Here is a 23014-nt window from a genome sequence, read left to right on the forward strand (position 1 = left end):
CCCCTCCTCCAAAATCCAGGCCACTGGAAGATTTCCCTTTTCCTGAACATTTACTGAAGCCAGCCTGACTTGGTTCAGGTTTTCATCTCCTCTTTTCTCAACTGCCAAGATGGTACTTAAACTAGTTGCCGTGCTTCCTTTTTGTCTCCGATCTGGTACAGCCCTGCACGTGCTGTCTGTCACTTCCCTCTCCCCCGGACACGACTCACATTCCCCTGCCCCTAAAACTTTGCCAGTCTCTCCCTGTCAGTCAGTGTCAGTGCAAACTTCTATCTCCCTCATTTTGTGTGTGGCCTCACCTGTCAACTGTCCCCACTTTTTTCTACCCCCTCCTATGCTCTGGTGTTTGCTGATGGCCTCATATTTTCGGAGTTTGGGTCCCATTTGGGCCTTTTTGTCACATCATTGTTATTACCATGTCCAAAGTCATCTTACCCTTCCAGGCCCCTCTCTCCAAAAGTAACCTAGGCATTCTCTGGAGCCCCAGGTGCTTTATCTGTACCTCTCATGGCACTTAACTGCTCTCCTCTTTACACGATTGATAGTTGTGCCTCCTTGTCACTCTCCTTTGGAGGATTTCTAACCCCTTACAGACAGTACCTGGGTCTTACTCATCTTTTTGTATACTTAATACCTTGTTCATAATAGGCCCTTGGTAAATGTTTGTTGAATTAATATACTAAGGTCAGTAGAGTGAATAAATTAAGAACCAGCAGCAACCAAGTCATCAATAAGAATATTCTGTTGAGAAAGGGCATTTATTCAACAAGTACTACTTTAAAATTTTGAAAATAGGCCATATATGACCGTAGTTGAAAATTCAGGAAGTGTAAAAGGTATTGTTGTGGACCAAATGTGTGTGTCCTTCCCAAATCATACTTTGAAGCCCTAACCCCCCAGTGTGATGGATGATATTTGGAGGTTGGGCTTTTGAGAGGTGTAGGTTTAGATGAGGTCCTGGAGGTGGAGCCCCATGATGGGATTAGTGACCTTGGAGGAAAAGCAATGGACCAGAGCTGGTTGGCTGCCCTTTGTAGACCAGGAAGTGGGTCTCACCAGAACCCGACCATGCTGGCTCCTTGACCTTATGCTTCACAGCCTCCAGAACTGTGAGAAATAAATGTTCACTGTTTTAGGCCCCCAGTCTGTGGTAACTTGTTATGCTAGCCAGAGCTAACTAAGACAGGCATGTAGTAAAAATCTCTCCCTCCCAGCACTGTTCGCCCATCTCTTTCCCCTCCTCACAGACACCCAGGGTTGTCACTCTGTTAATGTCCACCCAGTGATGGTTTAGGCCTGTTCATGCAACTTGTTAGTTGTATTCTTTCCCCCTTTGACCCTAGCAATAGTATGCTATATGTGCCCTTCCATACCTTGATTTTAAATTTACCAGTACATATCACCTAATAATGGACTTCTTCATCCTATTTATGGCCATATAGTACTCTGTTGACCGTACCATACTTTATTCAGTCCTCTATTGACGGGCGTTGAGATCATTGCCAATCATTTGCTGTTACACAAACTGTGGTCGGTAACCTTGCACATACATCATTTTGTATGTGTTCATGTATGTTTTAGGATACATTCTTAGAGTAGAATTACTGCTATTACCAAATTCCCTTCGAGGAAGATGTACTGGCATTCCCTCCCGTGTGCACTGTGTCTGACTGCCTGTTTCCAGACATCCCCTCCAACTCTTAGTTTCCTAAAGCTCCTGCAACACACGGCCGCAAACTTGTGGCCTATGAAAACACAAGTCTTACAGTCCTAGAGGTCAGAGGTCGAAAATGAGTCTCCCTGGGTTAAAATTGTGGTGTGTGGGGCTTGTGTTCCTCCTGGAGGCTCTTGGGGAGAGTCCATTCCTTGCATTTTCCGGCTTCTAGAGGTGCCTGCGTCCCTTGGCTCATGGCCCCTTACTCCCTTTACAGAGCTAATAGCAGTGGTCAAGTCCTTTGAATTATTCTGACTTTATTCCATCATCACTCTCCTTCTCTGATTCCAACTCTTCTCACTCCTTCCACATCGCAGGACCCTTCTGATGACATTGGCACTCCGGGGAAATCCAGGGTACCCTTCCTATCTTAAAAGGCGATTAGAAATCTGAATTCCATCAGCAACCTAATTCCTCTTTGCCATGTATGGTAACATGACACGGGTCACAGGGATTAGGACATGGACATCTTTGTGGGGTCGTTCTGCCAACTGTACCAATCCAGTATGCTCTCGGATTTTTTCAATCTCTGCTAATCTAATAGGTGAAAATGTGGATTCATAGTTTTATTTTGTATTTATCCTATCCTATTTGACTAAAATTGAGTATCTTTTGGTTTGAGCTATTTGCCTTTCTATTTGTTCTCTGTGACTTCTGCCTATATTTCTTTTGGAATTTTGGTCTTTTTCTTGTTGAAGGAGTTCTTTATGTACTAGCTATGCTCGTAATACAAGTTGCAGTTATTTTCCCCATATGTATGTCTTTTGACTTAGGGTGGCTTTTGCTATGGGGATTTTTTTTTAATCTTTATTTGTGAGTGTTCATCATTTTTTTTTTTCTTTTTGGCGATGGGGATCCCTAAGACAGCCCTAAGTTTGATGATTCATCAGGAGAGTTCACAAGACTTTATTAACATATAGTCGTACTATTAACATATAGTCGTACTCACAAGTGTGATTTATTACAGCAAAAGGGTACAGAGGAAAAGCAGCAAAAGGGAAAGGTGTATGGGGTAGAAGTCATGGTAGAAACTCTGCACGAGCCTCCAGAGTTTTCTCCCCATGGAGTCACACAGGAAGCACTTAATTCCTACAGCACCAAGTTGAGACCACGCGTGGGAAATGTTATCAACTGCGGAAGCTCGGCACCTGGAGTTTTGATCAGAGGCCGGTCATGTAGCCCCTCTGCCTAACATGTACCAAAACCCCAGCCTCTCAGAAGGAAAGCAGGCGCTCAGCATAAATCACGTGTATACAGTTTGGGCACCGCCAACCACTCTTAGTGGTTAGGGAGCGATGGGAACCCTCCCGAGAGCCAGGTTCCTGGAGTCCGGCTGAGGGCCAGTCTTGCGAGTGGACCTAGGTAACGAGAGCAGCCAGGGTCGCTAGGATGATTCTTGTCTGCATGGTTTTCTTTTATAACTTCTGGATTTTGTATCCCTGTTAGGGAGGTTTTCTCTACTCAGAGTTCTAGAAGAATTCTCCCTAGAATATTATTTTAATACTTTCGTTTCTTTTTAAAACTTAAATATTCCATCAATTTGGAATTTTTTCAGGGTGACCGTGTCCGCGTAAAATCTGGATCCCAATCTTTCTTCCACTGTTGTCACCACACCATTGGTTATCTGATCTGCTCCTTTGAAACACCACCTTTACCACACACTTCGTTCCGCTTGGTGTTTGATTTCTGAATGTTTCCTCTCTTGCATCAATCACTCTTCATGTACCAGTAACATTCTTTTTAACTATTGAGGCTTCATAAGATGAAAGGTCTGGTAGAGCAGGCTTCTCCTTGTTTCTCCTCTTTTTTTCATCCTTTCCTCCCTGTTTGTGCTGTCCAGGCATTTCCGGAACGCCTGTGTTGTGGCTAGGTGCGGGGAGCTGGGGCTCATGCCAACCCCCTGGCCCCTGGGAGAGCAAACAGACACATACGATATAGATGCATGTGCACAGGACATCAGGGGAGCGGCAAGTAAGGGGCTTGTTGTCGAGGAAGGCTTCCTAGAGGAGGTGAATCCTGGAAGACAAGTAGGAGTGTTAGCCAGGCAGAAACAGCCAAGGGCAGGAACAGTGTGTGCAAATGTGAAGAGACTGGATACAGACTGGACCCACACGTGGGTTGGTGTCTATGTGGGAGTAGTGGTGACAGATGGTGTTGGAGGGGAAGGCTGGGCCCCAAAGCTCGCAGAGCCTAACCTGCCCCACCAAGAGGTTCCACTTTCTATCTGAAGGGGAGGGGAGCCATTCAAGGGGTTGAAGCAGTAAAGTGACATTAAATTTCGATTTCAGAAGATTGCTTGGGCTGCAGCATACAGACTGCATGGAGAGGGGCAGGAGTTTAATTCTGGGGATGTTCGTTAGTCACCTGGGTACATGATTGTGAGCCCTTCAAATGGGGCAAAGGAGAGGGGCAGGAGAGTGACGATTTGAGGACGATCTAGAAGAACAGTAGAATTTGTTGATTGTGTGAATATAATTATGATGGGGGATGACATGATAGGGAAGAATCCAGCCTGGATAAACAGGTTGACATTGGTTGAGATGGGCAGTATTGGAGTGGGGAGGGAAGAGGCGGTGAGCCCCATTTCAGATATGTGGAATTGCAGGTGTCTGTAGGACAGCCAGACAGACATATCTAGGAGGCAGGTGGCCGCGTACCTGGAGCTGTGGCCCGGGGCAAGGTTTATTTGGCAGGCCCAGATGTGATCATTGGCATTTTCATAGATGTGGCCAAAATTGCCAGGAGAGACAGTTACAGTGAGAAGAGGTGCGACAGATGAACCCTGAGAAATGTCACCATAAGTGATTATGATTGTAGACAAGTAGGAAAGAATGCTCTTTTTCCAAATGGTTTCAAATGACATTTCAAATGTACTTACTGAGTCGTCTTCTCCTGAATAAATGACTGTGTATATTTATATATGAAGGTGATGGCAACCCAGAAATATTAAGCCACTTTCCCCAGGGAAGGTGGTGGAAAGAGGACGAGGAGAATTATTTATGCAGGAAGTATAAATGGCAGTTGATGTGCTAGCTGCTTTTGACCTATGAGACTTGTGTCAGATTTTTCGACTCAATTACCTTTGATGCACTTACCTGAAGATGTTACTTAGAATTACAAACGTTGCCAAGTGTCAGTACCTCCTGTGGTTCTTCCTTAAAAATTTTAGCTCCCCCCCCACTTTAATGAAAGCATTTTTTCTTATATGAAGAGGTCTGTTTTTTAAGTGTAATCTAAAAGGTGAAAATGACATGCATTTACATTGCTCACCCTTATGTGGTAGATAGAAGCTTTTAGAAAGGCGGGTATCTTCAATTTCAGAAATCAAGTTAGAACAACAACAACAAAAAAATGCTCCCTTAAATTCCTGTTCCAACACTGCAAAATTCTATCTGGAAAGGAGTTAACAGTCCCCTGACTTTTAATTTTTTTTTTAACATTTATTTATTTTTGGGAGAGACAGAGCATGAGCAGGGGATGGGCAGAGAGAGAGAGAGAGAGAGAGAGAGAGAGAGAGACAGAATCTGAAGCAGGCTCCAAGCTCTGACCTATCAGCACAGAGCCCAATGTGGAGCTCAAACCCACAAACCATGAGATCATGACCTGAGCTGAGGTCAGACGCTTAACCGACTGAGCCACCCAGGAGCCCCTGAACTTTTAATACTAGATATTCAGAGTTATATTTTGTTTACTTCCTGAAAAGGGTCTGCTCGTTCTATAACTTGTGTCCATCAATGACCGTGCCATTGCATGGTGGTAGCATCATTTGAAAGCACTGTTAAATCTCCATAGTTTATCGATTCATTCCCCTGCGTACTATGAAAATAGTTTTCTTCTGTAACTGTCTCCCTTTTGAATGATATTTAGTTTTTACAAATCTGATTCTGTGACATCCAGTTCCGAGACATACTGTGAAGAGTCCTTGAGGGAAGAGGCTCTCCGTGAGGGGCTCCATGAGATCTAGAACCCTAATTCACAGACAGACAGCTCTCCCACCTCAAAGAAGGAAACTTCTAAATCACTCAACATTGATAGAGTCTACTAAATAAATAAATAAGTCCAGTCTAGGTGTTTTAAGTGAGTTGATGCGTCTTCATGTAGTTGCCATTTAAAACCAATGGCTAATTAAGTGAAAGCCAAAACCTGTTGTCGTTTCAGATTTTTTCTCCCACGAGACACAACAGTGATAAATGTAGGAAAATTTAAATGACAAGTTACATTCTCTTTGTCAGAGCTGTTTTTATCCCTAGTGTGAAATCGGAGATTTTCATCTCAACTTTGTCCTTTTAACATTTTTCAAATGTTACATTGTGCTATTTTTAAACCTGGAAAAAAATGCACATGATTGCTTTTTTTTTTTTTTTAAGTCTCCATGCATGGGATCTCTTGACTAGTAGGAATCTAAATTGGTGAAATGCCAAAATACCAATAAAGAGCCAAATAAAGGAAGACCTGCTCATTTGAAACCAGGATAGGCACTTGACGGTGGCTGTTTTCTGGTGTCAGTTTCCTGATTCTGATACTGTACTCTAGCTGTCTATGCAGCATGTTCACATCGGGGAAGCTGAGTGAAGGCTGCACGGGACTTGACTGTACATCTTTGTCACTTCTTGTAAATCTGTAATTATTTCAAAATAACTTTTTTAAAAAAGGAGAGCAGCCGGCCAGATAGGTCATCTGCACAGAGGCCCGAGGCTGTGTTCCTAAGTGTCATCTGTGTATATTGCACGGGCCCCACCCACCCCTCCCCCACCCTCTGGCAGCAGCCAGGTTGCCGGTTCGGTTCTGTGGGGCCAAGGCGGGGCCCAGGCACCCCCGCCCCTACCCTGAGGCAGAGCCAGGCTGAGGGACCAGGCCCCAGAAGAAAGCCACGGGGGGTTAGGGTGGGGGCGCTTCCCGAAGCACGGATCGGATTTGGCGAACCCCTTGGCTCCGAGGCTTTGCTGAGCCCGCACTGACTCCTGGTTGCCTTGTCCGAGGGCCGTGAAAGGAGTGAAAGGAGATCGGTGCCGGGACCAGTTCCAGCGGCCGACTCGACTATTTCCTGCCTCACACACCCCTCCCCCTGGGCGATCCTCCTGAAGGAGGGTTCTCTCCATGGTGCTTGGGTCTCCCCAAGAGAGGGTCCCGATCGGGCCAAGGTTATCATTAGGAATGACTGGGAAATGGCAACGCCACTAATAAAGCACTAAAAGACTCGAAGTCTTGAAAAATGTGTTGTCTGTAAGAGAAAATAAATGTCAGCTAAAAACCTCAAGGTGTGTAGCCCATTAACTTTAGGTTTTAACAGTTTTCAGACAGAAGCCTTAATTAGGCTTGTCACAAGTCCCCACTTGTAGGGAATTCTGTGCTTTGTAATAATGCAGATGAAGGGTTTTGTTTCTGTCCTTTAATGCTTAGTAGGTTTTTTTGTATAATCCGCTTTTATGTTCCTCTGTTGAGAGCTTGTATTTTAACATTCTCGCTTTGTTCTCTTATCTGGATCTTGAAGGAGAAAAAAAAAAGGGTAAAAAAATTAAAATATCTGGGACCTAAGTCTGGGTACATTCAACTTTAGAAAATATCCTCATGGGTTCTTTTAGAATGCTTGCCTCAGTATGAGAGCCAAGTATGGACAACTTACTGTTTGCATCGGGTTCTTCTTTAAAAAGTAACAAGTCGTCCTTTATAAAAAAGATTTATTTCCTTGTAATTGTAAGCTAATTTATTTAGATGGTTAAAATATTAGTTTAAGCACCTGGTCTTTTTTACCTTAAGCTCCAGTTTGGTATTAGATGTGTTGCTGTGTATTTCATGACCAGAAGTATCTGGCTGTTAGGTGATTCATAAACCTTCCTGAAATGTCTGAGGTCCAAGTCTGGCTCTCAGCTCTTAACCTGGGGACAGTTTCCATCATAGAGTTCTCATAGCCATGTTTCAGGGATAAGGGATGCCAGTTCATGGCATCATCCTGTATATCTGGGCATCATCATAATGTGAAGTGTCATTCCAGAATGATTTCATGAGAAAGGCCACCTGAGATGTTGCTACTGTGAGCACATTGTATCTTTCTCTTGTTAATGACAGTTTTTTTTATATTACTTGTGTTCAGAGTTCCCTTAAATCAAGCATGTTAAAGAAATCATGGAGAGGTGCCTGGGTGGCTCAGTAGGTTAAACGTCCAACTTCAGCTCAGGTCATGATCTCACGGTTTGTGAGTTCAAGCCCCATGTCGGGCTCTGTGCTGACAACTCAGAGCCTGGAGCATGCTTCAGGTTCTGTGTGTGTCTCTCTCTCTGCCCTTCCCCTGCTCATGCTCTGTCTCTCTCTCCCTGTCTGTCAAAAATGAATAAACATTAAAGAAATAAAAAAGAAAGAAATCGTGGAGATCATTTTGGTTTGGGGTGTGTAACTTTCATCTTCTGATAACAAACTTGTAAACTTATATTATGCTTATCAGTAATTTTAATATAAGATACAAGAGAGTATTTGAAGCAAGAGAGGAATTGCTTTATTATTGGTGACTGAGAAATAGTAAGGTACGTTGAAAATGCTGCTGGCAAGTCAAAGGACACTGATAGCATTAACATACATCATGAGTTTTCTGGAGAGAAAGTTTTATCTGGCCTTTGGGTTAGCAGTGTTATTCTTTGTTTTTAAAAGGCTGCCATATTCACTTGAGATTCATGGGAAAGATATAAATAACTAGAAGCAAACTGAACAAAAACCATGTTGAGATCAGGAACTTATTTCAAGAAAGCAGATTATAGGTCTTCTTCTAAAGTGAATGACACCCTTGTGCCTTAAGCCACCTGCCATGTACAAGTATGTCAACAGCACAGCAGCCGGGAGTGTTGAGCAGTACCTGTGCCGGCTACTGACCAGTATAATATCCAGGGCTCAGATGTCACCCAGAGACTGCTTTGCTATGTTCTACTGATTCTGTTTCGGGATGAAGAAGTACACCATACATTTTAGTGTTGTTTTCATCAAAAGTCCCTCTGTCGTTTAAACTTCAGTTAATAGAAATCATTTGTTTTCCCCAGTGGTACTGAATAATTAACTATTTAAGCAATCAGCGAATTGCTTAGCTAGATCAGTATTGTGTGGTCGGCATGCTACCCATGCAGAATACATAGCACTTGGACCTACCACCGCCAGAACTGAGACCTGCTGAGGGTGTCCTATGCTTTAGAAAGTTGAAGAGGAGAGTCTGGAGAGCATGTTCTTGATCAGTTTTCACCTTAAACCTCTTGCCTTTTAAATTTATTTTAATGTTTGTTTATTTTTGAGAAAGAGCGTGAGCAGGGGAGGGGCACAGACAGAGGGAGACACAGAATCTGAAGAAGGTTCCATCCAGGCTCCTACTGTCAGCACAGAGCCCTATGCAGGGCTCAGACCCACAAACCGTGACATCATGACCTGAACCAAGTCGGACGTTTAACCAACTGAGCCACCCAGGTACCCCCAAAACTCCTGCCTTTTAGATACACTAAACTGTTGCTGCCAAGTAAGGCTTTTCCAGAAACTCTCTGTAACGTAGGAGAGAGAATGCTGCCATTCAAAGTTGTAGTATGATAACAGAGGAAAATGGGTGGGAAGGAAGACCCCCAGAGGAAAAAGTGCCCAAACATGGTGCCTCCAGAGAAAGTCATTGTACAGAGGCTGGATAGGCTTCACAGTTTCATTGGCAACAAAAAATACATGTTCTGCCTACTATGGACCGGACACTGTTCCAGTTACTAGGAAAAGAGGATGTGGCCAAAGCAGTCGTCTGTCTTTATGGAGTCCATGTTCTAGGGAGGGGACAGTGGGAGTCCAACGGTAAACAACCAAGTAAATCTACAATCTGTCTAATGGTCATAAGTAATATGGGGAAATAAAATGGAAAGGACAATAGGGGGTGCTGTTCTGGGGGCAGCATGTAGTTTTTCTATAGGGCATCAGAGTAAGTCTCGCTGTTTAAGGTTACATTTGAGCAGAGATGTGAAAGAGTAAGGGGGAAAGCCATGGGCGGGGGGAAGGATTCCAGACGGCTGGAGCTGTGGGTGGAAAGGCCCTGATGTTGGAATGCACTTGGCGCTTTGGGGGAACAGCACTGGAGGTGAATTTGGCCGGAGAGGAGTGAGCAGTGGAAGAGCAGAGACATGGTAAGGGATGTGGCCAGATGGTGGACAGCCGCGTAGACCATTGGATAGACTTCCACTTTGGCTCCAAGTGAGATGGAAAGCCACAGGAGGATTTGGGCCAGAGGAATAACTTGAACTGACTTAGGTTGTGACACTGTTACTCTGACTATAGAGGTAAAAAAATAGAAAGTAGGGGACCAGTTAGGAAGTTATTATAATGATTCAAATGGGGGACGGTCAAGACTTTGACCAGGTGGTAGCAGTGAGCTGATGAGAATGACACCAAGGTTTTGGGCTCATCTAGAAGGATGGGGCTGCCATCTATTTCAATGAGGAGGCTGTGGGAGGAGCAGGATACAGGGGTGGTCAGGGGTTTGGCTTTGGATGTGTTAACTTTAGAATCTTCCAGATGCCTCTTAGGCTGGAGTTGTGGGGTGGTCCCTTGGACTGCCTGGCCTGCAGATCCAAGTTGGCGCTGAAGAGCAATAGCTACTAGGTAGGAGTCACTAGGGTCTGGATGGTATTTGAAGCTGTGAAATTCATCAGAATCGCCTCCAGAGTGAGCACAGAAGGAAAAGCAAGGAGAGGTCTGGGTCCTTCATCTCACAGAGATCATGGCATTGATTCCGAATTCATAGAGAACAAACAGTTAAGAATTTTCCTAATGTCCTGTCCCTCATGTTTTGAGACAGCTGTACTATTTAATAATTATTCCTGAATTTCCTTTTTTTTTTAGGTGGGTTTTACTTGATCAATTGCTAATGTTTAAAATTGATAGGTGTAGTTTTGGTCTAGAAATCTGACTTATCTGGAAGATAATTTCAAACAAGGGCACATTAAAAGAGATGTTTGCAGGGCACCTGGGTGGCTCAGTCAGTTAAGCCTCCGACTTCTGCTCAGGTCATGATCCCATGGTTTGTGGGTTCGAGCCCCACATTGGGCTCTGTGCTGACACCTCAGACCCTGGAGCCTGCTTTGGATTCTGTGTCTCCCTCTCTCTCTGCCCCTCCCCCACTAGTACACACACTCCTTGTCTCTGTCTCTTTCTCTCTCAAAAATAAGAAAACATTAAAAAAAGAAAGAAATGTTTGTAGGGGTACCTGTGTGGCTCAATCAGTTGAGTGTCTGACTTTGGCTCAGGTCATGATCTCACAGTTCGTGGGTTTGAGCCCCACATTGGGCTCTGTGCTGACAGTGCAGAGCATGCTCAGGATTCTCTCTGTCTCTGTCTGTCTCTCTCTCTCTCTCTCTCTCTCTCTCTCTCTCTGCCCCTTCCCCGCTCAAGTTTGTACACATGTGTGCACATGCTCTCTCTCTCTCTCACGATAAATAAAGATAAAAAAAAAAAAGAGATGTTTGCAGCCATGGAAACTTGAGGTCTCAGAAGTAATTATTACTCAAGATAGAAGGCAGTAGGGGGGCACCTGGGTGGCTCAGTTGGTTAAAGGGACAACTTCGGCTCAGGTCATAATCTTGCAGTTGGTGGGTTCAAGCCCCACACTGGGCTCTGTGCTGACAGCTCAGAGCCTGGACCCCGCTTCAGATTCTGTGTCTCCCTCTCTCTCTGCCCCTCCCCTGCTCATGCTCTGTCTCTCTGTCTCAAGAATAAATAAACGTTAAAAAAATTTAAAAAAAAGAAGGCAGCAGAAGTCTAGTGTGCACTTTTCACCATCATTTCTTTTTGAAAGTCTCACTTTGGGTTGTGATTTCATGGTAGGCAAATCTGGTGAAAACTTGGAGGGTGTAGTATTAGTAGGCTATCAGTTCTGTCACGCTGCACTTTAAATTCTCTTTTTCCTTTTGCCTTTTCTAGCCAATATTTGCATTTCTAAATGAAGAAAAGTTTAACGTGGATGGATGGACAGTTTATAACCCAGTAGAAGAATACAGAAGGCAGGTAAGTCAACAGGTGCTACGGCAGGTGGTAAATCTCAAACACGCATGGTGACACTATGTTGTCAGTCATACTCTTTGAGAATCAGTGAAATCCTTGCTTAGTATATTTTTTGTGGCAGTTATAGCTCATTTTTTCGATTACTGTATGATTTATGAGCTCATTCCCTAGCTATATTCAAGTTGCATTGAAAGCTGGGTAGCCAAGTTCTGTTTCCTTCTGGTACATGAACAATGTCGGTTGTATGTTGTTCATGAAATGAATCAAATACGTGGAGTCTAGAAAAGTCAAACTTCTATATCTTACTATTGAGGCGTTCGTGTCACTATGTATTTACACATTTGGGAGCATAACTATCACTGACAGCTAAATTTAAATTATATTTATTCCACTTTGCAGATTGAAATGAATTAGGACTATTTTCCTATAATGCTGACTTTTCCAACAAAGCTTTGATGAACATATATTAGAATAGCTTTTACTGCTCTCTTCTGTGAACTTCACCTGCATGCATGTTCATTTGCTGTAATAAAGGCAAGAGGCTTGGTACAATGTTGCTGTTCAGGGACAAAGGTCTCTTGTGGCATTTTTTGTGAAGAAGAGCCAGTGTGTATTATGTAACAGGAGCCACAATTTGACCTGTGGTTTAATCAAGTTTGTAGGCCAGGTAGGAGTTTTGTGATGGAGGTTTTCATAGTCCTCATCCTACAAAGCTCTTAAAATAATTGGGAGCATTTGCTGAGTGAGCTGTGAGACTCCGATCGAGCCCAGTTGCTTTATATGAAAAGGCAGTGAATGTAAAGTAAAATTCTAGGACCCTAGACTCGAGGAGAACCTTCTAGCCACCACCTCTACTACCAAGCATCTGGGTTGATTATTCTTTCTAGTCTTGATCGGCGGCGTACATATTCATAAGCAGATTCAATGCTCAGGAATGTGGGTGTGGGAGTTTAGATCACACATAGGAAGTAGGGCGTCCTGTGCTTCCAGAAGTCCGCTTTAGACTGGTGGGTTTTCAAAGGCTGTATATGTGTTTCATTTTAATGATCTCTGTTCTGGGTCAGATCTTGAGGCAGAAGAAAGACCATTGAAACATTTTGCATGTTTTGGAGGCCTCTGTAGCATTATGTATTTAAATATTTGTACCTTAGTTTTGGAGTGTTATGGACAATATTAAGACTTATTTTGTAGGCCAACGTTTCTAGCTTGAAACAAAACAGTTCCTGTTTTTCAGATTGCATGCATATATGAACTGTTGAAGGTATCTTGTTCTAGACTGCCATTATATTTCATCTTTTCTTCTTATAACTTTCTCATGGGACTTATAACTCTCTAATTGGACTCAGCATCAGACTCACCTGTTTGGTCCGTGGTCTATAGGACCAGACCTAAGGAAAAGGTACAATGTCTGTCCCCACAGCAAACACCCACATAGCTCACCTTTGTGTGTGTATTTGTGTATTTGTGAGTATGGGGAGAGAATATTCCACCACCTCTGGATCTTGTCCATACGCGGTTTTGTGGGTAGCTGGCAGAATGGCAAGTGTATTCCATGTCTCCCTGTCACGTTAGCCATCTGCTTAGAATGCAGGTGGCTGTATTTCTCACACAGCCTACGGAGTGACCGCCAATCCCAAACAACTTGGTTGAAAACACTTTTAGGAGGTGGCGAAATGAGCCTCCCCAGAGGGGTTTTCCTTTACTTCCCCTCTGTGACTTTCTGCATAAACTTAGCCTCTTTCTACTTTGGAGCAGACTGATGCATTCACTCTGTTTTGAGTAGGGAGAGGCAGTTGCCCAATGTCTCTTCTACCCTCAAGTGGACACAGGTTAAAATTATGTGATGCACTTTTCTCTGGGGTGGGGAGGGTATGTAGGTGGGAGATGCACTTGGGCTTACTGTTACACACATAGTAAGGAATAGTTTGACGTGAAATTAACGAGGAGCTCAAATTCAAGAGAATTTGTATTTACCAATGACATTTTAGAATTATGGAAGCCACCAGTGTTTTGTCTTGTGTTCTTATGTTGTCCAGATGACTGATTTGGCTCCCTTTATTATAAATCAGTAGACCGTCCCTACCCTGTGTTCAAAGAGGCACGTGCAGATTCTGCTAGCAAAAGGAAAGGAGACCCAAGGCCAGTCCGGAGACAGAGCCGTGCAATACTGACTTGGACATCCTTCTCTCCTGCAGGGCTTGCCTAACCACCACTGGAGAATCACTTTTATCAATAAGTGCTATGAACTATGTGACACCTACCCTTCTCTCTTGGTGGTTCCATATCGTGCCTCAGATGATGATCTCAGGAGAGTCGCAACTTTTAGATCCAGAAACCGAATTCCAGTGAGTACTACAGTTAATGTTTTCCTCAAAGACTGCCTTTTGTCCCATAAGAACAGGAATCCAGTCAGAGACACACTCTTGGAATCTCAGTCCACCGTGTCGTTTTTGAGTGCCCGCTGAGCACACAAAGGACTGCGCTGAACGGGAAAAGAAGTGAGACCGCACCTGCCTTCCGGGAGTTCACAATCAAGGACAGAGAATGAGCGCAAGTAATTCTCATACAGGAGAGGGTGAAAGTGACACTACCATACGTAAACCAGGTGCTTGCTGGAAGGATAGAAGGAAGTATAGGGACTTTCCGGTTTTCACCTTTGCAGCCCCATACCTTATATGTGACGGGCCCTTGACAAGTGTCAGCCAAATCATACTGGAAACAACGCACTATCTGTCTAATGTCACAGAGCACAGAGCACATGGGTACAGGCTTTTGTATGCGGCCACCTTTATTAGGGTTAGCTCATCCTCATCATGTTTGCCAGCTGCCCGAGCGCCAAATGCACATGATTCCAGACGGTATGCTTACAGTATCCTTGGACCTAGTTCACCAAGTTCTCTTTGGCTCTTGAATATTTATGTGAGTCACGCCATCTACTTTGTGTACATAAATTTTCTTGACTAAAAATTTAGAGAATTTTTCCTCTTAATTATCAGAGCATGTCATAATGAGTACATCGCTTTGTTTTTGTTTTTCTAAATAACAGATTTTGGAAAAACAAGGATAGAAGAAATTAAGATTTAATGTCACCTTGCCTTTAACTCCAAGTCTAGACATTTTTTGTCCTTAAAAGGACATTCGTGTGAAACTTTGGTCTAGTGTCAACGTAACAGGAATCAGAACTTTAAAATTCGCTCCCTTCTCTAATTCTCAGTGTCTGTTCAGATCGTAATGATGTATATTGTATTTGAACATGTTTTTCAGCTGGTTTTGCTAGAATACAGTGCCAACGAGGCTAGAATTACAAGTTTACTCCTCTCGTGCTCTTCTGCGACATACTTTTCTGTGTTGTAGCCGTAGACTCCACCCCTGCCTTGGCCAGCTGTCTTTGCTAATATTTGTCTTGCCCACAGGAGGAGGAGGTTAGGGTAGTGTGGATCGACTTCCTTCATGCCTTCATTCAGTTGAACGTCTACCATGAGAAACGTGTGTGTGTGTGTGTGTGTGTGTGTGTGTGTGTATTTCACAGGATTTGGGGCAGGAGAGGAGGGGTGTGTGTGTGTGTGTGTATTTCATGGGATTTGGGTCAGGAGAGGAGAGGAAACAAGTGTGCTCAGGCTGCCATCTTGACCCCCTAGTTTCCACTCTTCTGAGTGAATGAGAGCCCACTGTAGAACACATAAGATGCTTAACTTTTTACTTATTTACCCATTTTATTGATCCTTCTTACTTCATAGTGGCCACAAATTTGTATTTATTTTTCCTAATAAAACTAAAGCTAAGTTCTCCTTCACATCTATATCTTTATAGATTACCATGCTTAATCATATTTAATAGTAGATAATGTACTTTTTCTGATATACCTCATAACCATCTGACTCTTGACTATAACCCAGAAAATGCATTCGCTTTTAATGTGAAATCCTTACTATTTGATATTCAGTTCTTTTTTTAAGAAAGCCCATGTAAAAATACAAGAAGAATTGATGAGAAAGCAGTTTTGTTATTTGTACATAAATAGCATATGAACTATTATAAGATACCATTTAATAACAAAATGATCCACATGCATTGATGTTCCCATCAATGCATACATATGTTCTCTTATGCATTCCTTTTTCTCTCATAGGTTTGTCTTAATGTTACACAAGTCCTTAACATATAAGTAACACATAGTTACTTCACATATTTTACAAAATGCCGATAAAGAAAAAGGATTCTGCCACCTAGTGAGAACCACAGTTAACATTTTGGTCTATGTCCTTCCAGACTTCCTTCTATGCATACATATTTTTATTTGGAAAAAAAAAGAAATTATGCTGTCATTTGTGTCTCTGCTTTCTCTGTGTAACATTATCTTGGAAAGAGCGTTTCCTGCTGTTAAACATCTGTGTGCCAGTGTGTACATGCACCATATGTATTTAATCAGTTTTTTATTATGAGACATCTTGGTTATTTTTTGATTTTTTTGCTATTATAAACAACGCTGTGATCAACATCTTTTTTGGTGGCTAAATATTTGTGTACATCCTTAATTATCTATGGCTTCTAGATATTAACTTTAGTAGGAATAACCTAATATAGTACCATATACTTTGAAAGCAGTCATGGTAGTTGATGTTGTGAAGCTACTATTATTTATACCTGTGAGCCAAACAGCAAGCATCCTTTTAAAAAGGTAGTCAAGGGGTGCCTGGGCGGCTCAGTCAGTTAAGCATCTGACTCTTATTTTCGGCTTGAGCCATGATCTCATGGTTTATGAGTTTGAGCCCCGTGTTGGGGTCTATGCTGACAGCGCAGAGACTGCTTGAGATTTTTTCTCTCCCTCTCTCTCTGCCCCTTCTCTGCTTTCTCTCTCAAAAATAGGGGCTCCTTGTGGCTCAGTGGGTTAAGCGTCTGACTTTGGCTCAGGTCATGATCTCGCAGTTCGTGGGTTCGAGCTCTGCATCGGGCTCTGTGCTGACAGGTTGGAGCCTGGAGCCTGCTTCGGATTCTGAGTCTCCCTCTCTCTCTGCCCTGCCCCCACTTACACTCTCTCTCAAAAATTAATAAACATTAAGTAAATAAATAAATATTAAAAAAATAAAAAGGTAGTCAAGATCCCTCAAGAAAAAGAAAAGAGGAAGTGAAACAACTTAGAAGCATTTCTTAATATGATCCGGTGACTCCAGCCTTAAACTTCCCAAGCAGAGAGAAGAGGGGTGGAGGAAGGGAAGGCATGGGTGGTGGCACAGGACGGTGTCTTGCCCAGGACCTGATTTCAGTTTAAAACTTGGGAGGGTCTCTATCAAGTAATAGGTCTCTTACGTGTAGCAATTTTCTTTTTTGAAAGTGATCTTGTATCAGATCAACATGTTGTACAGCTTAAACTTCCACAGTGCCGCATGTCACTTACATTGCAGTAAACCTGAAAAATGACAACTCCGTGCACATGTCAAAGTGATCTCGTGTCTCTTACTGGTCTTAAAGCGAGGGCCACAGGAGGCAGGCTGGGCAGGTCCCATCTCCACCTTGTTGGTTACAAAGTGGAGGTCGGGGAGGGCCAGTTCTTGTCCCAGGGCTTCCCACTTCTCAGCCTTTGGACTCTTAGGAGTCACAGTGGTGTTTTGTACAGGTCTCTTCATGGCGTGAAGAGTCCATGAATGAGTATTCATTAATGCCGTCACATCCTCTTTTCTCACTAACCCAATGTCGGCATCATGTACATCGATTTTCATGGACATCAGTGCTTATCATTTGCCGTCACGGAGGGGGTGACTTCAGGGATGACGGCGCATTTGGCCTTCTATTAAGTGAGCTCAGACACTTCTGCTTCTTTAGTTCTTCTGTCTGCTTTTCATAGTTTTTCATATCTGACTCCGTGGGCTGCCCAGCTCACCCCTGGAAGGTACTTCACCTGTGTTTTTCATTCATCCTCCCAGCAGGGCCATGGAGTCATGCTCCTCCTCATTCGATGGCGGAGGAGACAGAAGTGACACAGACTGTGAGCTTAGTGCCCAGGCTACAGCCACAGCAGACATGTGCTTCACATCTACATGAGCTGTAGATGTGAGTTGGTATTATGGAGACACGTTGTACCAGACGTGATTTCCTTTACGTATCACTGAGAAATCCAGTACAAGCTACGGAGCAGAAGTAATATCAGAAACTTTTTATTTCCTTTAAGCGAGAGAACTTTTTTTTTTTTTTCGGTAAGCATTTAACTTCTACAAGAAAACACTAGTAAAGCAATTGGTTATTCTAGCTGCCTCTGGATAATTGTCACTGTTAAATGTGTGTTGCTGAGCACATTGCGTAAAATCACAGGTGAACCAGTATTCTGTTTTGGCAAAATCAGATTCACTTCCTCATGATTGTTAGTGCTTTCTGTTTTGGGTATTTCTGTTTTGAGATTTGTTTTTTTCCTGATAGCTTAAAATTTCTGAACTAACCTTAGGTGCTGTCATGGATTCATCCAGAAAACAAGACCGTCATCGTGCGTTGCAGTCAGCCTCTTGTCGGTATGAGTGGTAAACGGAATAAGGATGATGAGAAGTATCTCGATGTTATCAGGGAGACTAATAGACAAATTTCTAAACTCACAATCTATGATGCAAGACCCAATGTAAATGCAGTGGCGAACAAGGTGAGTGCATTTAGTGACATGACAAATGCTTCTCTTAGATACAGTGTGCCATGTTTTACATGATTGGGTTTGCCGCGGTGTGGCACTTTGTGGGCTTACGTTAATAGTTAAACTTAGTTGAAATAGGAAGACTACTTTGCTGACATAGGAAGTAGTTTTAATCACAAAACGTATTTTAAAACGTGAATCCGTTAAATGAGAATAACCTTTAGGTAAATTAGATGAGTATCGAACTATAATGAACTTCAATCCTGTCGCAAGTTCAGCCCTCTTTGGAGTGCCTTAGGCATCTACAAGGAGTTGTGGGAAGCTGCAATGGTTAAACCCTAAATCTGTAGCTTCATCCAAACGGTCTCTTCACTGCACTTGTTAATGTGCCTGCTCATTTATATAAGATAATTCAATAAAAGGAGATTTCTGTATATGGATTTTACAATCAGGCACACACAATGTTACTGTTTTCAGCAGCAATCTGTCTCCATTGTCTTCTTGGCCTTCTTAAGCAGAGTGTGCCAAGTGCCCCTAAAATTGGTTGGGGACATCGCTGTGAACATCAGTGACTATGTAGCGTTGCTTTCAGAAGCTCCCCAGAAGTTGCCGCAAGATATAAGGCTGTTTGCCCAGACTCTAATCAGCCCCAGATTGATATGCTTTTAACATTCGATTTCTTCTTTTCTTTTTGTGTTTTCCGTCTCCTGTTATTGCCAGCTGTCACTCCCAAGTGCTCACAGTGGGCCTGCCCCACGTTGTTCACCACCATTCCGCCTTTCAGATTTATTGTTTCTTGTCAGCTGTAGGCTTAAATTTCATCATCTTGAATACTTTGCTTATCCCGAGGTCACTTTTCTGGCATCTTCAATTATTCATAGCACAAGACAAGAACCCAAAAGCAAAACACATCCTCCAGTGGCTCAGAGAGAGATGCAGACTGTGGTTGTTTGCACACGGATCGTGTGTCTTCCACATTTGCATGGGGGGTGGGGGTCCCCTCTGCTCCCGGTGTGCTCTTGGACAAGCTCTCTATTACTGCAGTAACAGTTTTTGTCTCACTGATGGAAATGATTTGGAAATTCTATGTAAAGCAATCAGGAGTGGTATTCATGAGTAAATTAGGAATTATAAGTAAAACATGTAGGAAATTAAGTCTAACTATGAATATCTTCTTGCATTCTTCATAACTTTAGATATTTCTGTTCCTTCCCTCATATATAGTTGAGAGTTCAAAACATGCATAAAATGCAATATCTGCATGTACACATTTAGCCTGAAATAGATATGGTGTTACATTAAAATGAAGTATTTAGAAAGAATATTTTAAAATATGTAAATGTATAAAACAAATACCTTCATCATATTAACTCAAGCTTACTGCTATAGCAGTAGAATTCTTGAATGCCTTTTAACACTCAGGAAATATGCCTGTGTTGCTAGTCCTGTTAGGGATGAAGGGAAGAAAAAAATTAAGGAAAAAACCTAGGCTTTAAAGATCTCTGCAGCATTCTTTAAAAATCAAGCTCTGGTTCCCTCCTCCCTTGGCTGTGTCTCTCCCCTCGTCATCTATATCCATAGCAACAGGCCCTTGAACCTTTGCATTGTCATATTAGATAATCTGGGTTGTTCCTTTCTGTTGAAGAGAAGGAAACTGAAAAGACTTCCAAAGTAACCAGAGATGGAGAATTGGAACTTTTGGGAACTCAATCTATGCTTGACTAATTGATTTTTACCCTTGTGACTTCTGTTCTCTTTGGACCTAATTGTTCCTCCCTTGTGGAGATTTAGAAATTTACAACCTCCGATGTAATAAGCGACATTACACCATTTTAAAGTAAACAAACCAACCCCAGGCGTAGATAAGACTCAGCACCAGGCTGCTTCAATTTGGTGGCGGTCTGCTGTGGTTACAGTGGAACCGCATTAATGCCTGTCTTTGCTCTGGCAATGAGCAGCAAGTATAGTTTTCCTTTTATTTTTTTTTTTTATTTTTGCATGGTATCTTCAGTTATGTATGAAAGAAACTCCAGCATTGAGAATCTCTTTGCAAATCACCGTAGCTTTTTAAAAACCACATGTGTAGAGAAGCAGGTCATCTCTGGGAGGGTGACGTGTGTCATTGCTTTATAGGCTTGCAGCTCCAGCAAAATTTAGGCTTGCTATCTCCTCCCAGGCTGGTAGCCTGCAGCTTAGGAAGTAACTGCCAGGTGGATAAGAGCGCCTCTGTCTTGGCCTCTGATCTGAGCTGCAAAGTGCTATGCCCTGAGGCATGGATAACCAACAACAGGGAAATAAGGCTCATCTGTCTATTCGTTAGCTAATAACTTTTTAAAAATGGTAATGTGAATGTGTATTGTCTATTTAACTACTGATGATGCTGTTAGTAACAAACTCTAAAATATGTTATATATTCTTCCTATTGTTATAAATAAAAAGAGGCAAAATGGGGGCGCCTGGGTGGCGCAGTCGGTTAAGCGTCCGACTTCAGCCAGGTCACGATCTCGCGGTCCGTGAGTTCGAGCCCCGCGTCAGGCTCTGGGCTGATGGCTCGGAGCCTGGAGCCTGTTTCCGATTCTGTGTCTCCCTCTCTCTCTGCCCCTCCCCCGTTCATGCTCTGTCTCTCTCTGTCCCAAAAATAAATAAAAAACGTTGAAAAAAAAAAAAAAAAAAAGAGGCAAAATGTAGCAATAGCACATTTGTCCAGTGCCTTCCCCTTCCATTTCAGCTTATAGAACATTGCTTTCTTGGCAAGTCTATGAATTATTTAACTTTTTCTTAAAGGGCCAGAGGCCACATGTTCCATGGCATGTTAAAACATTAAACAAAATGCAACCAGGTTCTTCAACAAAACCATTACATTTCTTTTTCTCTACGTGGAAAATGGGTATCTTCACCACATTGTGAAGGTGGACGGATACCTGCCCTGGCAAGATAATACTTTCAGGTGCTGTGGTATAGGTGGTGGCCATCTTGTCTCCCCTCGAAACCTTTTGCTCTTTGAGGGCCTACTACGTGCAGCTCTCTGTCCTTGGTGTTTGCACAGCAGACAGTCATGGTGCACTAGAAAAGGTTTGGGCTTTGAACTCAGCGTGAATTCTGTTGATTACCATGGGGCTTTGGGGATCGTTAAATAGTATCTCTTCTCTTTCGCAAAATGGGGATAGTAATACCTCCCTTGCTTGCAGCATTGCTGTAAGAATTAGATAAGATTATGGAAAGCAAGAATCAGTATCTGGAACCTCACTGGGGCTCATTAAATGGTGGCTGGTGTTAGCTGTGATAGAGTGTGCCTCCTTTTAATCCTGTTTAACCTACTGAAGTGTTATTGCCTATTCTGTGGGAGAGAACGTTGAGGCTCAGGGAGGTTGAGTGCCTTGCCTCAAATCACATAGCAAAGAGGGGCCAAAGCGCCTCCACCCCCTTCTACCCACCCTCCACCGCTGCTGAAGAAGAGTACTTCTACAGAGCTGATAGAGGACAAGGACCCTTGAGAACCTGCTCATGCCTTTCCAGATCCAGAAGAAGAGCTAGTAATTATGGAACATTTTGAAATGATTTTTTTCTTGTGAATACAGATCCCCAGGAAATTGCCAGCCTGCTATTTTCTTCTAGCTCAGAGTGTGACTAATGTTGTTGAGGCTGTGTTGGGTAGGAAGTCAGGTCACATCAGTCATCGCATCTAAGTCGGAAGGTTTTAAGTTGAGATTTGGAGGACCAGTAACTTGAAATATTTGGCTAAGTTACTGACGAAGTAGAAAATCCAACTGATTATTTGTATATCTTGCTGTTTCTCAGGCAACAGGAGGAGGATACGAAAGTGATGATGCATATCACAACGCCGAACTTTTCTTCTTAGACATTCATAACATTCATGTTATGAGGGAATCTTTAAAAAAAGTCAAAGACATTGTTTATCCTAATGTGGAAGAATCTCACTGGTTGTCCAGTTTGGAGTCTACTCACTGGTTAGAACACATCAAGGCAAGTAAACATATATATATATATATATATATATATATATATATATATTTTTTTTTTTATGTTTATTTATTTTTGAGAGAGAGCAGGGGAGGGGCAGAGACAGAGAGGGAGACACAGAATCCGAAGCAGACTCCAGGCTCTGAGCTGTCAGCACAGAGCCCAATGTGGGGCTCGAACTCATCAACCATGAGATCATGACCTGAGCCAGAGTTGGATGCTTAGTTGACTCAGCCACCCAGATGCCCCAAGGCAAGTATATTTTTTTTAAAAAAGATTTACATGTATAAAAAAGGAAGTCATTGTTTAGTGGAACAGGAATCTCTTTTAATTCCTTCAGTTTTAAAATTGAGCAGTTATTTGTAGTGTAGGGTTCTACATTTGATGGTTTTGTGTCTCTTTATAATTTGCTTACCTAAATTACAGATTTCACAGCATCACTCCAGAACAGTTTGAGTGTTGGTAGAGATGTCACTTCCCGTGTTGTCGATAGCAAGTAGTTGGGGTTTCATGCAGATTTATTTAGGAACAGCCAATTGATTATCTAACCGTTACTGGGTATGACCCTCAAGGACCTAGAGATAGATTGTTTTTATTGAAAATAATCTCAAATTGACTTATTTTAAAGAATGAACTTTATGCCTTGATTATATTCAATCCTTCATCTTGATAAAGGCATCAAAAGCCTGCAGTCTTTAAGAGTA

The 23014-nt window shown here is 42.6% G+C and overlaps 1 protein-coding gene across 1 annotated transcript in view; it reads left to right on the top strand.

Annotated features, from left to right (window-relative positions):
- Window positions 1-23014, top strand: part of MTM1 (myotubularin 1) — a 97293-nt gene that overhangs the window by 54735 nt on the left and 19544 nt on the right. The window contains exons 7-10 of the mRNA XM_049644431.1: window positions 11636-11719; window positions 13912-14061; window positions 18153-18341; window positions 22128-22313. Of these exons, the coding sequence (XP_049500388.1) occupies window positions 11636-11719; window positions 13912-14061; window positions 18153-18341; window positions 22128-22313 (609 nt within the window). The remainder of the gene's footprint in view (window positions 1-11635; window positions 11720-13911; window positions 14062-18152; window positions 18342-22127; window positions 22314-23014) is intronic.

Source organism: Panthera uncia, chromosome X (assembly GCF_023721935.1).
Source record: "Panthera uncia isolate 11264 chromosome X, Puncia_PCG_1.0, whole genome shotgun sequence".
NCBI classification, from domain to species: Eukaryota; Metazoa; Chordata; class Mammalia; order Carnivora; family Felidae; genus Panthera; species Panthera uncia.